Source organism: Empidonax traillii, unplaced genomic scaffold, assembly GCF_003031625.1.
Source record: "Empidonax traillii isolate 1590-97213 ecotype Southwest subspecies unplaced genomic scaffold, ASM303162v1 scaffold201:size1909950, whole genome shotgun sequence".
Classification (NCBI taxonomy): domain Eukaryota; kingdom Metazoa; phylum Chordata; class Aves; order Passeriformes; family Tyrannidae; genus Empidonax; species Empidonax traillii.
Window position 1 is genome coordinate 1879961 of NW_020955394.1, and position 24126 is coordinate 1904086.

At 45.5% G+C, this 24126-nt stretch overlaps 2 protein-coding genes and 1 non-coding gene across 5 annotated transcripts in view; 1 reads left to right on the plus strand and 2 right to left on the minus strand.

The window, feature by feature from the left end:
• WHAMM (WAS protein homolog associated with actin, golgi membranes and microtubules) overlaps positions 1 to 14946 on the minus strand; it is a 31075-nt gene extending 16129 nt beyond the window's left edge. Inside the window, exons 1-4 of the mRNA XM_027887027.1 lie at positions 14929 to 14946; positions 8837 to 8944; positions 8188 to 8306; positions 7405 to 7590 (exon numbers count right to left, since the gene is read on the minus strand). Coding sequence (XP_027742828.1) covers positions 7405 to 7479 — 75 coding nt within the window. The 5' untranslated portion in view covers positions 7480 to 7590; positions 8188 to 8306; positions 8837 to 8944; positions 14929 to 14946. The remainder of the gene's footprint in view (positions 1 to 7404; positions 7591 to 8187; positions 8307 to 8836; positions 8945 to 14928) is intronic.
• On the plus strand, positions 1039 to 18670 carry FSD2 (fibronectin type III and SPRY domain containing 2). Of its 3 annotated transcripts, none has more exons than XM_027887028.1 (13): positions 1039 to 1216; positions 3205 to 4003; positions 4083 to 4178; positions 5248 to 5481; positions 6747 to 6769; positions 7721 to 7842; positions 8855 to 9010; positions 10008 to 10142; positions 10893 to 11046; positions 11361 to 11494; positions 13341 to 13473; positions 15456 to 15632; positions 17772 to 18670. In XM_027887028.1, exons 2-13 carry the CDS (start codon positions 3245 to 3247, stop codon positions 18022 to 18024), a joined length of 2376 nt encoding a protein of 791 aa, XP_027742829.1. In that variant the 5' UTR covers positions 1039 to 1216; positions 3205 to 3244; the 3' UTR covers positions 18025 to 18670. The 3 variants fall into 3 exon arrangements, with proteins under 3 accessions (XP_027742829.1, XP_027742831.1, XP_027742830.1); XM_027887030.1 differs by having other exon boundaries at positions 1040 to 1204; XM_027887029.1 differs by lacking the exon at positions 1039 to 1216 and adding an exon at positions 1437 to 1519.
• A 2853-nt stretch (positions 18671 to 21523) lies between these two features.
• Positions 21524 to 21654, minus strand: LOC114059062. The gene has a single exon (XR_003571583.1).
• Positions 21655 to 24126: the final 2472 nt, after the last annotated feature.

The window sequence follows — 24126 nt, forward strand, 5'->3', positions numbered from 1 at the left end:
TGATCTTGCAGATGATAGAGATGCTGTTAGTGGTAATGAGATCGTGCCTACATGGGCAATTAACTTGTGATTCCTTATCAAACAGCAAACAATGGCACTGCTAGGAATGCAAGAAAATGACACCAAGTTTAATTGGAAAAGGAGAAAAAAGCAGAGCTGTGACAAGATTCAATAGACATTTCCCCTTGTGCTGTCTCCTGAGCCCAAGACATATATAATGCAATGTTCTCAAACGTGCTTAAAAACCTCCTGCCAGCAAGGCTGGCTCAGTAGCGTATTCACAAGCAGCAGACTGTGTGTGGGTTTGAGCAGATACACAAAGCTCAAGTGCTACAGCAATCAATAATCAGTGGTAATACGCAGCCTGGATTTTTTATCATGTGGACCTCTACTCAGTGTAGATTGAAGGGACATGTTTTATGAATACCCACTGGCCACTTTCTTCACTATAATTAGCTTTCCAGAGGTCTGGCATACACAGAGGGCGGGGATGTATGTGTATGTATAATAAGCAACAGTATGATTTCTATTCTTTTTCCTAAATTCTGAATTTTAATATATTTTTCTAGTATATGATCATGATTCCAACTCAACCCCATAGTAAAGCTTCTGCCAGTTTAATAGAGAGGGCTTTGCCAGTAACTGTTTGCAGAGAACAGAACAGATACTCCCATGTAGTTGTGCAGCAATGCTGTAAGCATGTGTCCAGCCACATGAGTTAGTTTGTGCTGGATGCAGGTTTTGTGTATCCCACACATGATAGTCTGCCTAACACCCCAGCCTTGGAAATCACACCCAGAGGCAATGACTGCACTCTGCAGGGTTTATTAATACCACCTTCGAAAGTGAGAGGGTGCTCTGGCTTTAGTGAGGGCTCTCTATAACCATTCTAAGTACTTCAGATCCAGGAATCAACCTTCGGAGCCTTTTCTCGGGGTATGACATTCATCCTGGTGACACTCAAGTAGCACGCTGCTGAAGGACAGCCGGGGCACATCTATATTTGTGCCATTGCTCATTGCTGGCATGTCCCTATCGGAGCAAAGAGGCAGGCTAGGGTTACTGCCATGCATCTTCCAACTGCAGTCATAGGAAAGTGGCAAGGAATTGCTTTCGTGTGAATTGATTTTTACTAGGGGAAATAGAAGTGAACTTTGATGCCATCTGAGCTATCAGAAGAATTTATGACGTCTTAAGATAGAAGGCAAGTTTTTAGGTAGTAACATTCTTTGTTATGTATTTACGATAATTGACGGTCACGGACTTAAACATGCTTCGTGTAATTGTATCTGTGCCTGTAAACTGAGCAAACACTGAGCAATCATCTGAAAATCTTATTTAGGCAGCAGGCATCCAGACAAACTCAATTATGCTCATTTTAATTTATTTATTTTATTTCATTTTGGTAGGAAAAAAACATGTTAATTCACTTTTCTAATTAGTAGTAGCTCCTAAAGCAAGTCTTACTGTTATAATTATGGGGGAAAAAGTCTTTGTGGGAGCCAGACAACATTTTCTGGTATGTGTCAAGACCTTTTCTCTGTTAGCATGTTAGAATTTGCATGATTTATTTTATTGCCTTTAGCATAAATGGTATTTCTGCCTAACTTCTGTGTTTTTGTCTATAGTAGGATATTGCTATAGCTGTAGAATCCACAACTCTGTCTGCAGTGCCAGAATACAAACGGTGAACTTCTATGTGGGTTTTCTTGGAGATCTGTAAGGCTGGACTCAGTCAGGGATATAAATTCAGAGAGTGCAAAGTTTCTTATTATTTTTCACTAGTTCAAGAAGTTGTTTTCTAATAAGTCAGTGACTGGATTAACTTTGTTAGCTAAGTAATCCTCAGGAAAATTAGTAAAATATTGATGAAATAAATTTCAGGTAATAGCAACTACTCAAAACTAAAAAGACCATAAATAGTAGTTTGAAAGCAAACTTGTGTGAAAGCTTATCCAGAAACTCTGATAACACTGATGTCAGACTGATATTTTGGCTGCTTTTTTTTTTTTTTTTTTTTTCTGCAAGGAAGTGGTTTTAAAGCTTTCATATGCTTCACTTCCCTAGTACTAGATGTAACTACAGGTTCAGTAATATTCAGCTGAAATCTGTCCATGAACTCCTCTGCCTGTGGTAGTAAACCGCTGATAAAACTGATCTGAGTAGTTTTGTAGCCATGATTTCATTCATGCTGGTGAGCAGTGGAAAGCTTTGGGAAGGTTTCAGCTCTGACAGAGATGACTCTGTACTGGCATTATTTCATTGCTGTTGTTAATGCGGGCTGGTTGAGAAGAGTGGGCTTGGGGAGTCAGCATTAAAATTGCCTTTGCACCTTAGTGTTGTCCCACGTGCATCTGGGATATGCTTTATCATACAGCTACCATATTATGTCACCTTCACATGCTCTTTTCACACTTACCTCACTGCACAGAATGGACAAAATGTGCAAGGTCCATGCCAGAGCAGACATTTCTCAGCTCACAGGTCAATGACCTGCCTTGCTCCCTAGCTATTGTGTGCGTTATAATGGAGATCATCACTGATCTTTTTTCTGAGCTTCTTTTATGTTAAAATATATATTTTCCACAGCATCTTAGAACTATGAACACCCCCAAAGGGCACTATGTTTTCCCTGCAGTATTTTAAAGAAAAGACTCAAGACCTCAGTATTAAGAATGGCAACTTGAAAAATCCAGAACAGGATTTTTTTAAGGCATTTTCTAGTGTGTTATGTGGCATCACTGGTCACAAGAGAGGACGTTCTACATTATGCCTGACTGACAGTTCAGAAAACACTCTCGACAGCAGCTGAAGGGTGAGCAGACTTCAAACCAGGCCATTTCCAATAGCACAGAACAGCAGTAATTGTGCCTGAAGCACAGCTGAAGTGTTGAGCTGAGGACAGGGATAGTCCATAGTTTGGAAATCAGACATCAGGCTCACAGATGAGCCATCAGAAAACAGGATGCACACAGAGACAGCTCTTTGCTCTGCTTTGCACAGAGGTGAGAAAAAAACAAGCCTCCCATGGCTTCCCTTCAGAAGGTTCACTCAGGAAGTGAAGCTACTGGCTGTGGTCTTTCCCATGCCTACCTCCAGGACCTGGGCAGTCCTCAGCCAAAGCCATCTATATATTTTTAAGCAAGAAAAACTCATGCTTCATATCTAAGTATGTAGCTAAAGATCTTTCTTATCTTTTACAAGATTGAGACTCAACATCCCAAAAGCCTTGCTGAGGATACCAATGTCATCCGGGTCTGGCAGCACGAGAGAGTATGAAAGTAGTGGCCAGTCACAGAGCCATTCAGCTTCCCCACCAGTCCCAGAGTCCAGTGAGACTGAGACTGAAGGTTTGATATTTTATCACATGGATCTTTATGGATCAAAGGAGAGGTTTGATATCTTTCCTGAAGAGCTGCCTGGTCGAGGAGACAGATCTCTGGGGGATACAAGAAGGGAATCTGTATTGAGTAGTGAAAAAGTTCAGCACTCACAAGAAATTGGCTATGACATGGAAAAGGAGGTTGCAGAGTTGGCTAAGATGTATGGACTTGATGAGGATAGAGAAAAAGAGCTTGAGCTTCTTGGAGGACGTGTGGAGATGGAGAGCAGATGGCCACCTGCTCGCACACAAAAAGCAGGATCACAACGCTCCATATATAACGCATCAAAAAGCAGCACTTCAGTGAAAGATCAAAGTCAAAGCACAAAGCAACAAGGACTTCCTGGTGAGGCTTCTCAAGATGAAGATCAGAGCAAAACCAGAGCAGATGATGAGGCTGAGAGCAACATATGGTCCAGAGAGGGGCTTAGCAGTGGCGGCGTGTCAGATGAGTGGAACAGTCAGGCTGTCAGTGAGGAGCAGGAGAAGGAGGAAGAGGAGGAAGTGGCAAATGTTTTTTGTTCTACCTGCAAGATACCAATCCGAGCTTTTGACAAACTATTCGGTGAGCACAAGGATCATGAAGTGACTCAGCTGCCCAGTGCCTTGGAAAGTGAAAAGGTGAGAGTAATACAGGTGAACTGGGGTGCCTCTAAAACAGTATTCAGACATAATAAGAATCACACTGTGTGTTTTGTAGGAAGAGATTCATAAAAACATGTGCAAGTTAGAAGAACAGATTGCTCAGATGGAAAATATTGCCAGTCATTTGGAGGAAATCTTCCTCACTGTAGAGGTAAGGCATTTTTTCTTGGGCTAACTTTATGGTACTGGTGTTAAACAATTTTGACAGTCATACTGACACTCATAGTGTTCAGTTGTTAATGAAGTGAGTAATTATAGTAACAGAGCACAGAGTTACCTTGGGGTTTGCCTAGACTGAAGTACTCAGGAAAACTAATCCTAATTAATTCTTTATGTGGACTAATAAAACCATATTTAGCATTTGCACAGAAATTTGCATTCTGAAATAAAGTGCCCCCCTTCCCCCTCTCGCCCCCCTCCCCCGGCAGTTATCTTAGTTTCAAATGGCCAAAGACCTGTGATCTAACTAGTCCATCCTGAGTGCACCCCTTATGTTCCCTCGGTTTCATTCACACAAGTGTCAGATACAGGCAAACTCCTGAACCAGCTGCATCAAGCTGATGACTTCAAGGGTTGTGCTCCTGCTCTGCTGCTGTCAGCTTGGCCCCAGGGGAAGGGGGTCAGCAGGCAGCAAGTCAAACCCAAGCAATGACTCAAGGCACCCATGGTCTTTTCTCTGCTCCATATGGCACAGGAGGACATTGCAGCCCGAGCAGTGGGTGACTGCTGGCAATAAAGCCTTGCCTGCTCCTTAAATCTTCCTTCCTAATGCTTTCTACAGCAGTGAGCAAGGATACTGGCATTAGCTTCTCAGCTCCCCCATGGATCCCACTGGGTTGCCATGGTTTCTCTCATGGAAGGATGTGCTTGTTGGTTGAAATGCTCGTGAGATTATGGCTAGGATATAACCTAGCTGTGCTCCCTGGGCTTAGGTTGCCTTGCATCTTACTTTTTCTTTATGACTTCTGTTGCTCTTATGTTTGGAACGAAATCCAACATTCTTTTGTGCCTTAGTCCGGGTGAATGATCAGAATAGACTCCTAAAAATGCAAATTAGTCAAATTGCATCTTCTGTGTACTGGCACTGTGTCCTGGCTTTGTGAATTAAATCACGACATTGCCTCCCTGGTAAGAAGAATTTTAAGCAGACTGGAGCTTTTTCTGGATGACTGAAGGATCCAGGCTTGATGCCAAAGTACAAACCCCCAAATGCCTTGCAGGAAAACTTTGGGAAGCAGGAGCAGAACTTCGAGGTGCATTACAACGATGCAGTACAACTGCTTGCTCAGAAGTACGAAGAACAGCTGGAAGCATTGGGAGAAGAGAAGAGGCAGAAGCTGGAAGCTCTGTATGAGCAGCTGGTCAGTTCTGGGAAACATCTCGACACCTGCAAGGAACTGACAGACAAAACCCATGAACTTTTCCTGGAAAGTGACAAAGCTGAATTTATGAAGGTAAAGAGCTTTCACTGTTGAGGCCCCTTATAAGTGCTTCTTGCTGCTTGCAAGTAGTGCCCAGCTGGGAAGTCCCAAGTGGCTTTATTCTGGAGAGCATTTGGGGTGCTCAGTCCATGCTGCTGTCAGTGCTCCAGGTGCTTGGCATGGGGCATCAACTTAGTAGGGCAACAAAAGTGGGGCAAAATGCAGAAGCAGAAGTTTGTAATTTGGATGCTTATTGATTTGTGAGTCATGCTGGGGTTCAGAGGGAAGGTATTTCCCTAAAATGCTTATCTCGGGAAACTCTGGAAGCACTTAGTGTTCATTGCCTCTTGCAGGCTCAGCTCTCTTGCTCTATTCTGGGCTCACAGCAGGCAGGCTGATGCAATCACTTTGGAGAATGTTTCTTTTTCTTGCTCATTTTGTTGGAAAGTTCAGCTGAACAGGAGGCTCCAAACTAAATACATCAGGAGCTGCTGCAAAGTGATGGATGCATCCCTCCCTTGAGGTGGTGTCAAGAAGTCATTTTGCTTTGGCGGGTAGAAAAATAATTGGGAAAAAAGGAGAATTTTCAATGCTGATGAGTGATTGCTCTAACCTGAGCTGTTCTGTGACTCAGGTGGGTGGGAGCATTTCTGTAGCACAGCCACAGTAACTTCTGAACTGGACGACAAACAAATCTCCTAAACACCTCCAGTCTGCTCCAGTGGATCGGTTTGCTGTGGTGCTCCAACCTGCTGAGTTCTTCTCATGAGCTGACTTTTCCCATTCCTTTGCATCCCTGGAATAATCTTATTTTCTCCTTAGCTTGTAAACAGTTCTACATCACCCCTAAGAACTATTATTCACCAAGTGAATACCTGTTGGTCACGAGCTCTCAGCTGCTTAGGTTTCTCCAGGGACCGTACATCTGCCTTCCAGTTATGTGCACTGCTCATATTCCCTCTGGTGCAGATCATTTCACTCAGTTCTTTTCCCCAATTGTTCTTAGGTTTTGTTTGTGAAGAATCTCTTGGCACTTCAGACAACTTAGGAAGGAATCAGCCTAGAATCTAGTTGGTCACTGCCTGACATTGCACTTTATTCTACTGTAAATTGAGCCAAGATCTGTCCCTTTGAATGGAAAGTTAGGCAGGACTTCATTCTCAGATCTGGGTGGCAGCCAATTATGTCACTCCAAAGGCTGCATTTGGGGCAATTTATGTAAGACAGGTCAACAGCATGATGTAGTCTGACTCTGGACTTTTCTATCTTTAACACTCTCTCTCTCTCTTTTTCTACAGGCGGCAGTAACCATGGTTGACAGGTAGTATCACAATCTGGGATTTTGTGTCACATTTTTTCCTGTTAAATGGACTGGTTATCGGAGACACTCGCATGTTCTGGACTTTGTTCAGGCACACAAATGTTGTCTAGGCCACTAGAGATACTGAAACATTCAGTATTTTTGTTTTAAACTGCATAAGGAAAAGCTGCTCTAAGAAGTTTAACAGGCAAAACTAGTTTAGATTCAATTTCAGGAAGACCCAAAAGGGGAGTTAGAGCCTCTGTTTTCATCTTAGTAATAAGGAACTAATTTCACTGACTGAGCAACAGGATTGCTAAAGATCTCAAAACAAATGCTCTGGATACAAATGGGTCTAAAACTGAGCTCCCTAAATAGATTATAACTGGCTTATTTATGCATCAATATAGAAGGGTAGAAAGTCAAGCTGTGGGAACTCAAAAACAGATACTGAAAGATCTTGGAGCAGTTGGAAGAAGTCTTAAGGCACACTAAACCAATTGCAAAAAACCCACCTCTTCTAACTGACTGTAATTGTTAACATAAACACAGAGAAAAGATACCCTTTTTTTGAAATTTATGACACCTAGAGCCACAAGGTCCTGAAATAGTGTTGTAAATTCAAAATAATGAAAATTATGGAGGTGATAGGTTGCCTTGCACAGAGAGGTGGGGGAAATCTCACGCCCCTGCTCAGAGGCAGTACAGTGTGCAGCAGCCAGCTCACTCATGGGGGGGCACACAAAGGAGGTCCCTCAGTCCCATCAGCATCCAGCTGTTTGGCATCTTGGGGCACTGATCCAACATATCTCCAAGCAACGGGCATGGGGGGCTTTGTACAACTATGAAAACAAAATTTTAATGAAATACATGTTAATTTGCAGTGTGCTATTCTTTGTCTCTTACAAATAGGTATCTCCAACACTATGGTACTTCCAATTAGAAATGTAATTTTTTTCCCTACAACTACAGGCTGCAAGAATTCTTAAAGCAAGAAGTCAATTTAGAACTTTCAACACTGCCAGACTTTGAAGAGAGGGTCATAGATTTCTCTGAAGTTGAACAACTCATGAACTCCATTAATGCTATTCCAGGTACTCTTCCTATCTGATTATTCTTTCAGACCTATTTACATTTAATTAAGGATATGTATTGAACAGAAATCCATTACTTCTTTTAAAGGAGAACAGCAAAGGCAAGATTAGCTTCTCCCTATTTGTTATTCTAGGGTGTTTTTTTTTTGTTTGCATCTATATACAGAAACACTGGCAGATATTTTCGGATATTATTTTTTTTTCATTTGTTTTCAGTATAAAATTACCAGAACTGCTAAGTTTGGCCTTCTCTGCTTTTGCTGGATGATTTCCTAGAAGACTTACAAAGATTACCCCCTTCTATTGAGGGGTTAGGCATCCTCAGTTGGTGATAACGTGTCTTACCTTGTAGTTGCTTGAAAGAAATAGAGAGGAACACCAGACTGCTTTAAATTACCTGCACAGCTTCTCTTGATAACCAGATTTCAGTGGCTTGTTCCTCTGCTATTTAGCAAACTTTTTTCCTATTAACCAGAGGAAACAGAGCAAAACACAAAGTTCTAATAACTGAAAAAAAAAAAAAAATTAAAATGGCACCACAAATGGTCAGAAAGAGCAGTTTTTATGCACAAGTACTGTGATTTCCTTAAAGTAAATTAGAATTTGTTACTCGCCTGCTTGTGCTGCTGACCCCCTGTTGTACAGCTCTTCCCCCATCCCCTCCAGCGGCTCCGAGCCCCGGGGTGGTCACAGCAGTGCAGGCTTGGCAGATGTTGCTCAGTGGTGAAGCCCAGCCCCCAGAGCAGGGGAGGTCGAGTTTACAGAGAAGGGGTGGGCTGAGGCTTATTTATTTTGTTGTTTTCATTTTGATTTGGAGCAAGACTAGTTCTCATACACCAGTGACCTGATTATTATCTGCAACTGTTCACAGAGTCAGCTCCTGACTTTTCTCCATGTGGGAGGAATATGACCCCATTCAGTGCCAAGACTTTGTGCAAACACCTTTGTGAGAGGAGAGGGACAACATACTGTGCTTATATATTCAAAAACTGACCTGTTTTCCCCTCTGCAGCTCCTTGTGCCCCTATGATCAATCCCCAGGCTCCAAATGCAGCAACTGGCACCTCACTGAGAGTTTGCTGGGGCCTCTTCTCGGATGACACTGTGGAGAGCTACCAACTGTGCTATAAACCAGTGAGCAACGAGAGGCACAGTGATGAGCAGGCAGGTAAGAAGGCCTGGACCCAAGGGGGCAAAATCAGCCGGTTCCAAAATACTTCTGGACTTAATGTGGCAACCAGTGCACTTTCTGTGCACTCTCTTTGTCACCAAAACTGTCGTATCTGCCACTACATTTCCTTCTGGCTTTGTCCCTCTTCCCCTGCCAGGTCTGCCATGCTGCTGGCTGCAGCAGGAGCCATTACATGAGCAAAGACAGGATAGGGGAGCGGCAGGGATAGCAGGAATGGGAAGGGGACAGTGGATGGAGTCAGGTCTCAGGAGTAGCATTTCCTTTCCTGGAGGGTGGGCACTGCATTAGGCACACATGTGCTGCATCCAGTGTAAAGCACAGTATTTTTGGAGACCAAATCATCATATTATCGGCACACCCGCTGAAATCCCCTCAGTGATTTTACAGTTTATCTCAGTGCTAATAATAGGCTGTAACTCCCTATGATGCACATGCACCAAAAAAAAAGAACCACATCCTAAAATGTCCCACTCTTGTGATTAAGCTGCCTTTGCTAATAATATTCTTGCAGAACCTGCCAAAGTGGAAGCCAGTGGAGTACTACTGGTTAGTTCAGAAAGAAAAGCATAACCTATGCAAATTTTCTAAGATGTGGAATGAGAAATGGGTAGTAAAATACCTTCAGCTCTTGTCCCTCTGCTGGGATGAGTTGAGCAGCATCCCTGCAGTAGGAACCTGCAGGATCTTTTTAGAAAAAAAAATTAGTGACAAGTGGGTGATCTTTCTGTCTGGATTTTGGTTTCTGAGTGATGTAGCTTCTTCAGAAGCTGATGTGTTATCTGATTTATGCCTCTTTAGAGGAAGGCATGGTGAAACTGCCTGACAGCTAATCAAAGGGTGTGGAGCACAAGGAGCTCTCTTGAACTCAGCACACAAAATAATGTGCCTCAAGTCCACTCTTTGAGGCAGTTTTGGGGAAGAGTGGGTAACTGTGTAAAAGAGCACTGTAAATGCTTTGTTGTTCTCATTTCAGAGAATACCCTAAAAGTCAAAGAAACATACTGCACCATTACTAATCTGTTGCCGAACACACAGTATGAATTTTGGGTCAGTGCTTTAAATGCCTCTGGTATCAGTCCACCAAGTGAAAGAGCAGTTTATGTAACAGGTAAAGACATTTTATTCATACGACTACAGGACCTTTGTAGTGAAATTCACAGTTATCTCTAATTTTATGGCAATAATGCTTTTTGGGCACTTTGTTTCTTCTGATGTAAGCCTACTGACTGCATGGGAATTCCCTACTTTTATTTGGACAGGGTATCAGGCCAGTTGTCCCTGTTTTAGAGTGGAAGAAAGAGAAGCAGAGAGACAACATAACTTATTTAAATGCAAGGATGTAGACCACCTGCCAGTAAGACTCAAGTCTCCCAGTTCTGCCAGATGGATGTCAGCTCTTCTTTTATTGGCCTATAGGTATTTTGTGGATTCACACTGCTATGCTGTCCTTTGTAATAGCAGTTCAGTCAAAACACATTGTGTGAAATCCTGACATCAGATCGAGCAAGACAGAGTAAGAACTTCAAGTACTGGTTCCAGATGTGTTTGACATCTTAGAGCAGAGAAGAGATGCACCTTTATGACAAAGATAAAACTAACGATAAAAGGAAACTGTTGTGTAATTATTCTCTATGTTAATTCTCTGTGTAATGCTCTTGCAATCTTTATAGTCCAAATTAAGTATTTAAATGCTATTGTTAATTGCCCTGTCTGCTGTTTATTGTCTATTGGAAAGCAGGTTTCTTTAACTATATAGTATTAGTAAACAACTTTGCTCTATCTTTTTAAGTCTTCAAAGCATGTTTGTGGCAAACTTCTTCAAGTAACAACTTAGAATTGTTCTTTTGCTACCTTTTAGCTCCTTCACCACCTATCATAAAGAGTAAAAAGATCCAAAGCTGTGAAAATGCAGCACTGGTGTGCTGGGAATCTGGAGACATTAACCCTGTTGATTCCTACACAGTTGAATTGTACAAGCTGACAGATGAAGAAAACGATGATATTATTACCGAGTGAGTGACTGTTTTTTTGAGTCCCATGACCCTTTGGTGAATTTCCCTTTATAAACATTCCTCTTAGTAAAATCAATTGTATAAATGTTAATAAAAAATTACTATACAGGAATGGGCAATGGTATGGGAATAGAGCAGAAGTACCTGCACAGTCTGTCACAGACTCTCTTGCCCCTGCAACTATACAAGTGGAGTGTTGATGGGTTACAAAAGAAGCTGATCATATAATTTCTTCTTTGTTGTTCAGGAAAATAATCTCAAAGGCCTACCTTTGTTTTCTACCCTATCATTTTCCATGGATTTATTTTCTGTAGATCTATTGTTGGGATTCCTAACTGTGAAGTCCTAATTCACCTCCAGCCAACACAAAGGTATCACATCTGTGTTAGAGCCCAAAACCTGGGTGGCTCCAGTGAAAGAAGTGAACCTGTCCTGATACACACCACAGGTAATGTACAGCTCAGAACAATGCCAGCAGCCTATTATTGCATCTATTATCTTAACAGAAAGATTCCTGCTGGTGTCAATGGCCTCTGGATCAGGTTCTAATCTCCTACATGTAGTTAGACACACCTGGTAACCTTTGAGGAATGAAAAAACCACCTTTTTGTAACAATAAGTTCATTGCTTTAGCTCTGCAATTTAAAAAATATTTCTGTCCAGCACATTTGATACTTGAAAGTTACTAATTTCTAAACATTTTAAAAGACAGTATCAACCCAATGCCCCCAGATATTGCCAGCTTGCCAAGTACTGACACACCAATGAGAAAAGTGGTAGTGTGATTTTACTTCAGAGATTTCCTTGTAATGATGCTACTGTTGGAAAGTATGGCTGAGACAGCACTTTCCAGAGTCATTTGGATATGCAAAATCTTTCTCTGCATTCATTAGAACGTCTCCAGCTTGGCTGGGGAAGCTCCAAGGGCTGGTTCTTTTTATTTATCAGGAAAAAAGCAGTCCAGCTTTCAGCTGGAAGCTTTGCTTTTGGCACCTGACACTGCATTATCATCTGCTCCCAGTACCACATTTGGCAAGGATTAACCTACCCCAAAGGGAAGTTGGAAGCCCTTTCCCCTCCCAAACATCTAATTAAAGCTCATTTTGATGACTTAGAGGCACACACCTGTTTTCACCTTCATCACTGCTGAAATGACACTGCAACTTTACTGGTTTGTCTCAAACCTCCCACATCACTCACAGATGTATTCACACCTTGCCCTTACCTGCTGTGAGAGATATGCAAATTGTATTTATTCAGGTAGCTGACCACACAGCCAATAACTGAAAGGTTATGTTTCAGTAAAAACCCTGTCTGCTACACATCAGTGACACCACAGAAGAGAAATGCTCACCCGCAAATCCCTAGAGAGGAAGGCTGTCATTGTGTTGCCATCATTTGTGTGTATTCCAACTGCTTAAACCAAACTCAATATTTGAAATTGCCCATTCTGTTTGCACAGCATGTGTTTGTTTTCAGCAGCACATGCCTGTAATTGCCCTGTCATTGTTTGTATTGTATTTGCATTGAAGGAACTTGCAGTTTGATTATAATGATTTCATTTGGGATTAGCATGGAGAGATTTATCTTCTCTGAGTCTACATTATGCAAACAGCTGATGCAAATTGATCTGTCAACTAAAAGAACCCACCTCCAACAGTGTGAATGACCTTTGTCCCTTTCTGGGGTGGATACACAAGCACCAACTACAAACAGCAGCTGTGATGCACGTGGCTGCTCATCCGAGCGCAGTGTCAGACCAGCTTTGGGAAGTCTCCGCAGGGGGAAAGGCAGAAGCACTTTTACCCTGGGCTGGACTTACCTCTGGGGGCGGATCTGACAAGGGAGTCCCTTCTCTTCAAACTTTGCCCCACATTTACGTGGAAGAGTGAGGCCTTTAAACCCCCTTTCTCCTTTCAGTGATTAAAACCAGATCACTTCAGGTCTGAGGAAAATCACTTGAAACCAGACAGTCCATTGCAGGGAGGACCCCTCATCTTAGAATAGCCACTTCCTGTGCAATGCCTGCAGATCTGAGCCCTCATAGGGTACAAAACCAGGTTAAGCCCCCTGCTTTTCACAAGGCTGAAACTAAACACTGTTATGATGTAAAACACCAATTCTTAGAATAACTTCAAATAGACAATCATGTCCTCTCAGTGTCAGCCACAGATTCCTTCCAAAGCACTGGTAAATCTTTTTGTGGATCCAAAAAACATTTCACCACACCCTTGCTGGAAATCCTAATGCTATAAGAAATTTCTGGAGTTATCCTCAGGCATTTTCTCTTGTAGGCACCTGCTTCTACCTTAATGAGGACACAGCCCATCCTCTACTGGCAATCCTAGATGATGGATTTACAATTTCGTGTGATGAACTGGAAAACCCAGAGTGTGATCTGCCTGTCTATGATAACAGCTTTACAAGGTATACTGAAGCACTTCAGTTTGGGTTTTTTAACAGATGCCAGGAAATGTATAATGGGGCTTTCAGCAGCTCTCATTAATTTTGTGAGTTGAAATCTCTCTCTCTAGCTGCTCTTTGGAACTTAAGCACCACTTGGAAGTTAATGCAAATTCTTAAAGAGGATTATGGATGCAACAGCCACAATTACACACAAACCTGCTTACATGTTTGGCACATCGAGCTAAATTTTTTAAGTGGCCCCCCAAAAATGCTAAGGAAAAGAGAGGGATCTGAAAACTTAACTCTTGCTGAAAGACATAACTGATACTATTTGGACTGACAGATTTTACTTTCAAAAAAGAATTAGGCCCTTCACCATTGAAGTGAGAGACTAACCTTGCCAAAATTCATGCTTCCAGTCAAAACCACAGAAACAGCACATAACTAGGACAGGAATCTGTAGACACAGGATAATAGAAGTCGAAAACTTAGTTTCTCCATGGAAATTCAATGTTACTGGAGGGCTCACTAGAAAAGAGTAGGGAGAACAATGATTCTCTTCATTAAAGTCATCATGATAAGCTTAAATGGGATTTCATCCCACTTCCACAGAATGCTTTTATGTTTCACAGAAACAGCCAGAGCTGGCACTCATCTCATTCTATGGCTGAGGTTTTGGTACCACTGTGAACTTTCAGAAGTCTCTTTCATGCCAAGATATAGCTCTCATTACTATGGTCATTTTGTTCACAGATTTTTACCCATCCATTTTACATCATTCCTTTTCCTTCTCAAGCTGTAGCAGCACAATCTCTCTGAGTCCTGATTTCAGCAGCCTTTAAGCTATTCCCAAGACATCTATGTGCACTTGCAATGAACTGTGCACTTGCTTTAAGCAACTGCTGCTGCAGTGGCAGAGCAATGCTTTTGTGCTGTGTGTGCCCATCCTTACACACCAGGCCCTCTAAATGCTGAATGCAGCTCTTTTTCAGCATTACCTAGAGGCAGAAGAGCTCAGTGTCTGCCAGCAACATCCTTTTGCCTTTGTAATTTACAACTTTAGACCCTACAACAGTAACATACTGGTTGTGTGTGCTCCAAACCTGCTGTCCCCTGTGACAATGACAGCTAACACACCATGTACTTTTCCAGAGAAAAAGGCTGAGGTGCACTCTTATAGGATTCATATTGTCCTCTTAAGTCAAGTTAGGGTGTTTCAGAAGCATTTAGCATGGGTTATTTTACCTGTGCTTTTGCAGACTTGCGTCTTCCAAGCACCCATTTCCTTTGACTCCAAGACTGTACCACTAAAATCAATCTGAAGGGTCTCTCTGTGGTACATTGTCTTTTTCTTTCCTACACATCTTTTAAAAGAGTTATCTTCTACATGGTTCCTATCATACATGCTAGGAGCCACAGTCCACTGTTAAAAACTTTTCATGGCCCAGGTACCCAGCATATTTCAAGTTCTCCTACCTCATTCAATTTTTCCTGATCTCTCCAAATACAGTGTAGGCAGATCTCCTCCTCCCCAGCTGCCCCAGGAATTTCATGCTGTTACACTGCTCAGTTCCTAAATGGTGAGAGACATTTAAATCCCCAGGCTGTTTGGGAAGAAAATGCAAGATATGTAAACTTTTTCCTCTGCTGTGCTGGGGTTCACCATAACACTCTCTTTTCTAGCAAGTAAGAGCTTTCCTAGAAAACCCAGTCAGTACAGGATGCTGTTCTCCATATTCCTGAAAGTGCCCAGGGCACTTTTTACCCATGGATAAAAATAAGACAAGTGTCACAAAGAAACTTGCAGGTTGTGTGTCAGTTCCTCAGCATGGGGAAACTGCTGTAGTCAAAAACCCACACTGCACTGCTAAGGAGACAGCAAAAGTGGCTCTTGCTTATTGATCTGTAATGTCCAGGTATATACATACCTAAACATATCTAAACACTATAAAGAGCATTAGAGAGGCCCTGCCAAAGCACATATTCCTGTCTGTCTCCCACAGGTGTATTGCAATCCTGGGCAGTCTGATCCCATTTCCAGGAAAGCATTACTGGGAGGTGGAAGTTGAGGAAGATACAGAGTACAGAACTGGCGTGGCTTTTGAGAACACTCCAAGACATGGTCACCTGGGGGCAAACAACGCATCCTGGTGCATGAGGCATATCATCACACCATCAAGGTAAGGCTGTGGAGGCTTCAAGTCTCCTACAGGAACACCTCCTATGTGTACACCTGCAGGCAGAGAAGCAGAGATTTCATATCAGCCCAGACCAAACACTTAACGGGGAAACTCTTGACATTTGGCCAGTGGCACTCTGAACTGGTCTTGGAAAAATTCTGGAACATTGAAGCAAATCCTGCTGCTTAATGACATTCTCACATTGAAATAGGCAGTCTCAGGAACAAATCTGAATAAAATCTGAGTTACAGAATTTAGCAGTAAAGGTTACCAAAACCCCAGTTGGAAGACAGAGGTAACCCAGGTAACCCAGAAACTATGTGTCTGGCAAAAACCAGTTGTACCCAACTGGTTTTGATCTCTGTTATATCTATGTAAGTAGGTCATACTTGCCTGCAGAAATGCCAGCTCCCCTCATGCCTCAGCTGCACTGCTGGACGCTATTATATTAGCATCATGACTCTGATGAGTGATCTGGGCACCCTGTGAAGCATCCAGGAGCAAGAAAACAGTCCCACCCCCTGGCATGCCTGAGCATTGCCTGCTGCCTGCCTGGATGGCTCAGTGCTCAGCCAGCCAGCCAGGGTGCTGCTGGGTCCCCCTGGACAGGCAGATGGGACAGCACCCTGCACTCAGCAAATGGCAAGGATGGAATAGCAGGGGCCCAAATCTGCCTGTCCTCTGCCTGCTGGTACAGGGAGGTTTTAGATGCACTCAGTTGGCTGGAGCACTCGCTCCTCCCCAGCACCCGCTGCTCTGGGCTGCCCAGTAGGGCAGCATCTGCACCACCAGAATCCTCAGCAGTGCCAGCATCTACCTTCCACACAGCAGGAAATGCTGCTTTTAATGAGGAAAGTCAAACCCACCACAGCTAATGATACACTGCAGGCAGGGTAATTGGATTTCCTTGCTACTTTGAGCGAAGAGGTAGTTGAGGTTTGTTGTCATTCTTCTGGAGCAATAAGCACAGACTCCAGAGAGAAAAGGAAGCTGAGCCATTGCTCAGTTTGTACCCACTTCTGCAGGGAAATTGTCTCAGGTTTGAGCAGTGTGGGTGGAAGAGGTGGTTAGTGAATGAGGGAGCCCTTAGAAAATGCCAGATAACCCATTCAGCTGAATAAATCTTCTCATTTCTGCTCAGAAAGGCACGTCTCATACATATCATATTTTTGTTTGCAGCATGCCACACTAGAGCTATTTGGGTAACTGTTAGGGGACCTCAGCAACACTCAGTGACTACATGGGGAGGGCTACCCTCATGACAAAGCTGTTTATGTGCAGAGTACCTTCCTGGCCTCCAATAATCCACAGTACAGGAATCACAATCACTCTGTAGTAAACGAGCACAAAGCCTGAAATTTCCCCATGAACACTGGCTGAGCAGGGAGGTCCTGTAGGAAAAGCAGCCAGAAATACAATTTAGAGAGTGGGGATTGACAAACGATGTCCAGCAGCCTGGAGGATGCTTGGCCATGCTGTGTGTCAGGCAGCCTCTGCCCCAGGGATTACAGTCCTTTGCTGCTGCTGTGAAGGTGGGCGTGAGCAGTTCTGTAACACCAGCAGGAAAGAGGGCTCAGCACCATAGGCCTTCAGGGAGCAAGTGGGCAGCATGGAAGTGCCTGGAAGGACAGGACTGAGTCACCTCACCACTCCCTCCATGGCAGGGCCCACAGCTTCCCAGGGGCAAGGCTTAGGAGATGATAAGGGTCTTTCTGGGGCAAACCCAACTGGCCTAAAGAGTGCAGCTCCTTCACAGAGAAAGAGACAAATTCAAGCTAAACCTTGGGACAAGAGTGCACCCTCTGATTTACGGGACACCCACGCTGCTCTCTAAGGCATGGAAAAAGCCCAGAAAGTTCCATTTTGTGCTCTGACCTTGTCTATTCACAGCCAGACTGGGATCTGAAACAAGGTTAAGATAAGCAGGTCCAAGAGCTGTGGGATCCAGCTGTGTGGAAGCACAGGACCACCACCAGCAAACAGAGCTGCTCAGCTGTGTGGATGGCACTGCGCACTAACCACAGGGCATGCAGGAGGGACAGGACTGTAAAGTAGGAAGTATACCCTGGAACACACCTGTGTCCTTCCCTCTGAGAGCAGCCAGGGTGCCCTCAGGTCTTTTGTGTTTCCTGCCTACAGGCACAAGTACGAGTTCCTGCACAGCGGGATGACACCAGACATCAGAATTACTATTCCCCCTAGAAGGATTGGCATCCTGCTGGACTACGAGAACTGCAGATTGTCGTTTTTCAATGCAGATATTGCCCAGCACCTTTACACATTCAACTCATGCTTCCAGCATTATGTCCACCCCTGCTTTGCTCTGGAAACACCTGGTATCTTACGGATACATACTGGAATTACAATACCTCCTTGGACTGCCCTCCTATAACCTGTGTTCTGCAGCTACCACACCCACATGTAATCTGCCCTAAGCAATGCCCTCTTTCAGCATCAACTGTTCTATCAGACTCCCTACAAACCAGCTGTTTCCCAAGAAAAAGAGCAAAGCAACCCTGACCCAGATCAGCTGCCAGGCCTGAACCCTTACAAGTTATATCCTCTTAGGAAGGATCTTAGCAGAAAGCCACTATGGTCACAAGATCCATCAGCATCACAGAATTCTTCACTTAGAAATAAATACCATCCTCCTCCGAGGTGACACTTGTCACCATGCAGCAGTGGCAGCTGGATCCCTTGGGTGATCACTTGGGTGACCCCAATACCCATCTGAAGCCCAGGGAACTCCCCAGTTCCAGAGCAATCATTAATTCTACTCCTGAGGCTGCTGAAGAGCCAAACATTCAAAGAAAAACAAAAATAGCAAGAGGCATGAACAGTGTACAGCTGCTGAAAACACTCCAACCATGAAGCTGATCTCACAATCAAGTTTTCTTGTTGCTACATGAAGTCTGTGACATGAGATAATCAAATACACCTCCCTTGTGTGTGAACTGTTAGCGCCTACATACCCAGTGAGGCTTCCTGAAACACCCAAGCATGCACTACAGTCTCAAATGTAACACACTTCTACAGAATGCCCATGTTCCTCATTCAGTCATCCAGGGAAAAAACAAACAGGCTCTTTGCAGTGCTCCATTACTCTTTAAGAGAAACCAAAAACATCCTTTTTAGCTGTTTCTTTTTAGCTATGCTCACCTCCACTTGGGTGTATCCTCCCCCCACGCTCAAAGATCTGTTCCCCTCTCCCCCTCAGCACTGAGGAATTCTCACCCCAATGCTATGCCCTTGAAGCTTTGGGTATCCACGGGGTTGGAAAGACTCTGGCCCAGCACTCAGGTGAAATGTCCTTGTTTAGGCTTCATTTCCAGACACCACACAATCAAGACAGGCGCAGGCTTGGCCAGCTCTGAACAGCCTCATCCGTGTATGTCAAACCTACCTGAGCTCAATCAAGAGTCACGAACAGAGAAGCTTTTCCAGAGATTTATTGCATATTCATTACAAAACTCACTGATTCAAGTTTCTGTTCTAGGGGATAGCCAGGAACAGGCAAGGGCCTCTACAATATACAGGGTTTCTACAAATAAATGCTGCTGGCAAAACTAAGAGATCTGACATAGAACTGTGTATCAAAAGCTTGTCTGTTCTTTCCCAAATAGCTTTAGGCCTTCAGAAGCCATAAAAACAGGACTAGAATACCTCACTACAGCAGTGATTAGGACCATCTGCTCTTGGATACGTATTTATTTTGCAAGCCTCAGAAGATGGGTTTAACAACACTGAGCTACGCAAGTTCAGGGTTGTTTTAGTCTACCCAGAATTCAGCCATTTCCAGGGCAGAAAGGGTTGTTTTGGTGACCTTGTGAGACCCCCTGTAAGCAGGCCAGAGACTTTCAGTTGCTATGTCTGGCAGTGAGCAAAGGAACTTGTGTTCACCAGAAACACGTGACTCAGCCAGCAACCCCTGCCAGTGCAGAGAGCAGGAGATGGCCAGGCACCCCCGTGATCCTGGCACGGCCACACCAGAGAAAGCAGCTCCTGTGCTGGGGAATGAACTGGTGAGAAAGCACCATTCTTGGCTTAAAAATGTACACCTTGATTCTGCGTCCAGCTTCTACCCACTGGAACATGTTTTACCTGTATCTGCCAGAAACTGAGAGCCCCACTCTTCTTTCCAAGTAGATACCAGGAACAGTGTAAAATGCAGCTATCCGAGTAGAGGTGTGAGGATGTCTGAACCTCCCAATAGAGGTTTAAGACACAAAGGCTGCCAGTAAACCCACCACTCTGCTCCCCACAACCAGCTTTCACCTCAAGTGTTTAAACCATAGCTGTATCCTGGCACTAGGATTACTCTTTCACCTAAAACCCAATCCAACATACTTTTTAACTGGTGAAATGAACTGGGAATCCCCAGGATTTGCCAACCCTCTCGCAGGACTGTGCAAGGACACCCTTGCAGTGGGACTCTACAAGTACCAAATAGCTCTGTTACGTTCCCAGCTCAATGAATCTGTTGGAGAATGCAGGCCTGATGGCTGACAAGCCTGCTCAGCAGAATGTCTCCAGTGGTCACTCCCAGGCGTGGTACAGGACAGCTAAGGCAGCAACAGAACTATATGAAAAAAGAACAAATAAGCAATAATTAGCTACTAGGTTAAAGACAATAAGGGAAATGGGTTTGCATATTTCTGTTAAATAAAAGCTTCTCCTTCCTTAGGAATTCCCACCCTGTCACTTAAATATTTATACAGCAAAGGAAACTTGGACAACCTGAATTTTTTCAAACCAGCTGTTACTGTGAACCTCTATATAGATCCTTTATAGAGAAGCCACCACTTCCATTACAGTTGATCAGACCAGTATGACACCCAAGCTGGAAATTCACATCAACCCCATCTCTCTGTGTAAGCCCACCAGAAGACCAGGACACCTCTAAGCCTGTGAGTGAGGGCCAAACCCTGCACAGAACTGGAAGCTGTATTTGACAGTGAAAGGCGAGTTTCCTACTGAAGCCAAAGGGCATTAACAGGTCCAGCACGGTGCCCTGGAGCAGGCTAACAACAAGTGTGTCTGGCATTCTGGGTATATCATTCAACTTGGAGAGCTGTGTTGAGCTGTCAGTCTGGAAACTAATTTTCCACATTGAAAGGTATCTCAGATGAGGCAAAATCAGTTATCTCTGGCCTGTCTACAGAACTCTGGCTGAAAAAGATCATATAGAAGGGCAACAGTCAGTTAAAAATGAGTTGTCACTGTCTCTGACATTATGTGCTGCAAGATGCATTTTTCATGGTACCTGCTGGTATTTTAATTCCTTTTCCTTGCTACTATGTGCATTTACTGGCAGAGAGCAAAATTCATCTTTTGAGAAGGACATGAGCTCATGCCTAAAGCTCTGGTATTGGCCACCTGAACCCCACAAGCTACCCTGATGTGCAGAAGTGACCCATGCATCCCTGCAGAGCTTGAAATGTCAGAAACTGCTAAAGGCCAGAATAACCCCAACCATGCAGCTAAGTGGGGACTTTGCCGGGGCTGCCCAAACCCCTTCAGAGTGGGCCAAAAGAACCACTTTTCCCAATTCCCTTCTATTCCCAGTGACTTCAAATACCTGTGCATGTTGTTGCCACTGGAGGGCATCACGTGAAGCCCTTTCACAAGGCTGCACAAGTTCTCAGAGTTTACACCAACCACCTACAGCTGAAGACACAGTTTTCACACTGGTTACCATAATCCTTAGGCACGTCCAGTGTCTGTCCTCACCCAGTGCTGGAGCCGGGGACCCATGGGCCTATGAGCAAAAACACACGAGACAACTTCCAAAGCAAAAATACAAGAGAAAACACAACAGTCCTGAAATATGGTTCATAATTTTCTACAGAAACACATGACTTTTAACTTGTTCCCTCTCACTGCCATTAAAACTTTGTGGGTAGATGAAGTAGGTCCTGACTTTATCTCACAGGCAGGCCTTGTTCTTCCACCATTTAATTTAGGAGGATAGTATCAGTGAAGTCAATATAATACCACTGGCTCCACTTTCTTAGTCCTCCAGATGAATCCCTATAAAAAAACTCGGGGGAAAGTCTCAGGAGTTGACTGCACTCTCCTAAAGAAGACTGCAGAGGCTAACCATTCAGCTAGGAGGGCAATTCCATGTTCCTGTCCTCAAACTCTGCTGACTCTTTTTAACTGCCCACCTCTGTTTCCCGACAGGAACTGACATTACTCATTAGCAATGCACAGGAAATCTACCGGGCACCATGAAAAGGTGAGGCCCTGCTTCCTGCTCAGCTCAGCACCGGGACTCCACTGCACAGTCCTGGGCCAGCCCAGCACACAACGCAGCCTTTTTGTCGAATTTTCTCTCCAATGAGTTTATGCTGGTGTGCTCAGTTGCCAGTATACACTGGGACTCAGCTGTCCAGGCCCAGCTTACTTTTAAGCTTTACTTGCTCTACTAGCAATACTGAGACCCGAACTGCTCTGCCAAAAGGCTGTAAGGGGCTGCACGCTCTGCCAAAAGGGTGCTCATCTCACAGCTGGCGCTGAATAAAAGTAGATTTCTGCAGAGGGAAACCTGCGGCTTAAACAGACCCAGAAAGGCAGAAGCAACCAAAAGCAGAGTCTCGGGCTACTTCACAAAACCAAACCCAGGGTCAGGACGGCCCACGCTGCCGGTGCTGCCCTGGATATGTCCGGGCGGGCAGCACTCACCTGCGGCCCGGGCACACCGATGCAGGGGGAGGCGTCCCTTCACCGGCCCGGCCCGGCGAGGGCTTCCAGGCGGGATGCACATCACGGCGGCCGGTCCTGTGAGGCGACACACGGGTTACGGGGACAGCCGCGGGCAGGAGACCAAGAACGGGCAGGCCAGGCCGCGGCGGCGCCCCCGCACAGGGACCCGCCGGGGCCGCACGGAGATGGGGCCCTGCTGGCCCCCGGGGCAGTCCCTGCTCCCCGGTACGGCCCGCGCTCCCCGCGCCGCGGGGCCTTCCCGTGCCCTGCGAGCGAGCGCGGGCAGGAGGCCGTGCCCGAGCTCCGCCGGCCGCCCTTGGGCACCCGAACGCTCCGCGGGCAGGCAGAGAAGCCGCTGCACCGAAGCAAGGCCGGATTCCCCTCCCCGCCAGCAGCTCCCGCCGCCTCACCTCGTGCTGCCGCCATTTCCGCACCGCTCCCGCCCGGCCGGCGGGGCGGGGGCTCGGGCCGCGGGCGGGGCCGGCGCTGCCCTCGCTGGGACGGTGGCGCTCTGACACCGAGCGGGGAAAGCTTTCCTTTCTTGCGTCGCGCTCTGACACCGGGCGGGGAGAGCTTTCCTTTCTTGTGTCGCGCTGTGCTGGGAGCGCTCGCGTTTTACCCGGCTGGAGAGCTCTGTGCTGGCCCGGCTGCCGCCCGGCCTGCCGACCCTAACGCAGCCTTTCCCCGAGAACTGCCCGGTGAGCCGAGCCCAGCCCACCACGCTCGGCGCCCACCTGGGCCCTACCTGCTCCTCGGCTGGCCCGTGGAGCGGCTCCTCCGACGGCGGCTCCGTCCATAACTCACTTCATGCCTCCAGCCAGCCCTCTCCCAAATGCCACCATCCTGCACAGCACCTGCCGAGATTGTTCCTCTCCATTCCTTCCCATAACGTGTTCTTGATCCTGCAGGTTGAAACACGTGAATAACACCCTGCTGCTGGCCGGTTTCCTTCCCCCTGGGCCCTGTGTCAGGCACAGCCCTGGCATGCCAGGCACCAGCCCTCGGCAGCCGCTGGGTCTCCATCAGCAGAGCTGGGGGCAGGACAGACCTCATGAGGTTTCTCACCGCTGGGATAAGTGTTCCACAGCTCCCAAACCCACCTGGATGAGCACCTTCCATCCAGGCTGGGCTGAGCCAAAAGCGGCGTGTAACACTCTCTCTTTGGAGGTATTTTGCAGACAGTTGGATACACTCAAGTTTTCTCTCAGTATCTAACCAAAATTCCTTATGTTCCATCTACAGTGTTGCAAAGTGCATTGTCTGGCGATGCCTGGGGTCACCCCGGCACCTCTTGCCCTGTGCTCACCTGAAAGCTGCAGCCGGGCTGCTGGAGTAAACCTTGTTACTTTGCCTGTGCAGTCGAAGTCAGATATATTTCATGGTCTGTGCAATAAAATGCTTCATGAAATAAACATTGAATAGACTCAGCACATCTGAGTCTGTAAAGCTTTCTTGTAGCAAGAGTCACTAGCAGCCATGCTTGCTTTCCCTCCTCTATTGTGGCTTTTCCTGCTTTCAGGATAGAATCTGGTGGGTTTACCATAGGTCTGGGCTTTGGGAGAGCCTCCGTATCCTCAGATAAATCACTTCACGTCTTACAGCTTGGCCCATGACCAGCCAGCCCAGCCCAAAGCTGTATGTGCGTGTTCGGCCCTTTCAGTCACAGTGCATGGTGAGGAGGGCTCAGCTGGTCATGAACCTGCAGTTCACACTCTCCTCTGGGCCAGCTGCACTCCCGGGTTTCACTGCACTCCTAACTCTTCAGGGCCTCCCAGGACAGCTGGAGGCA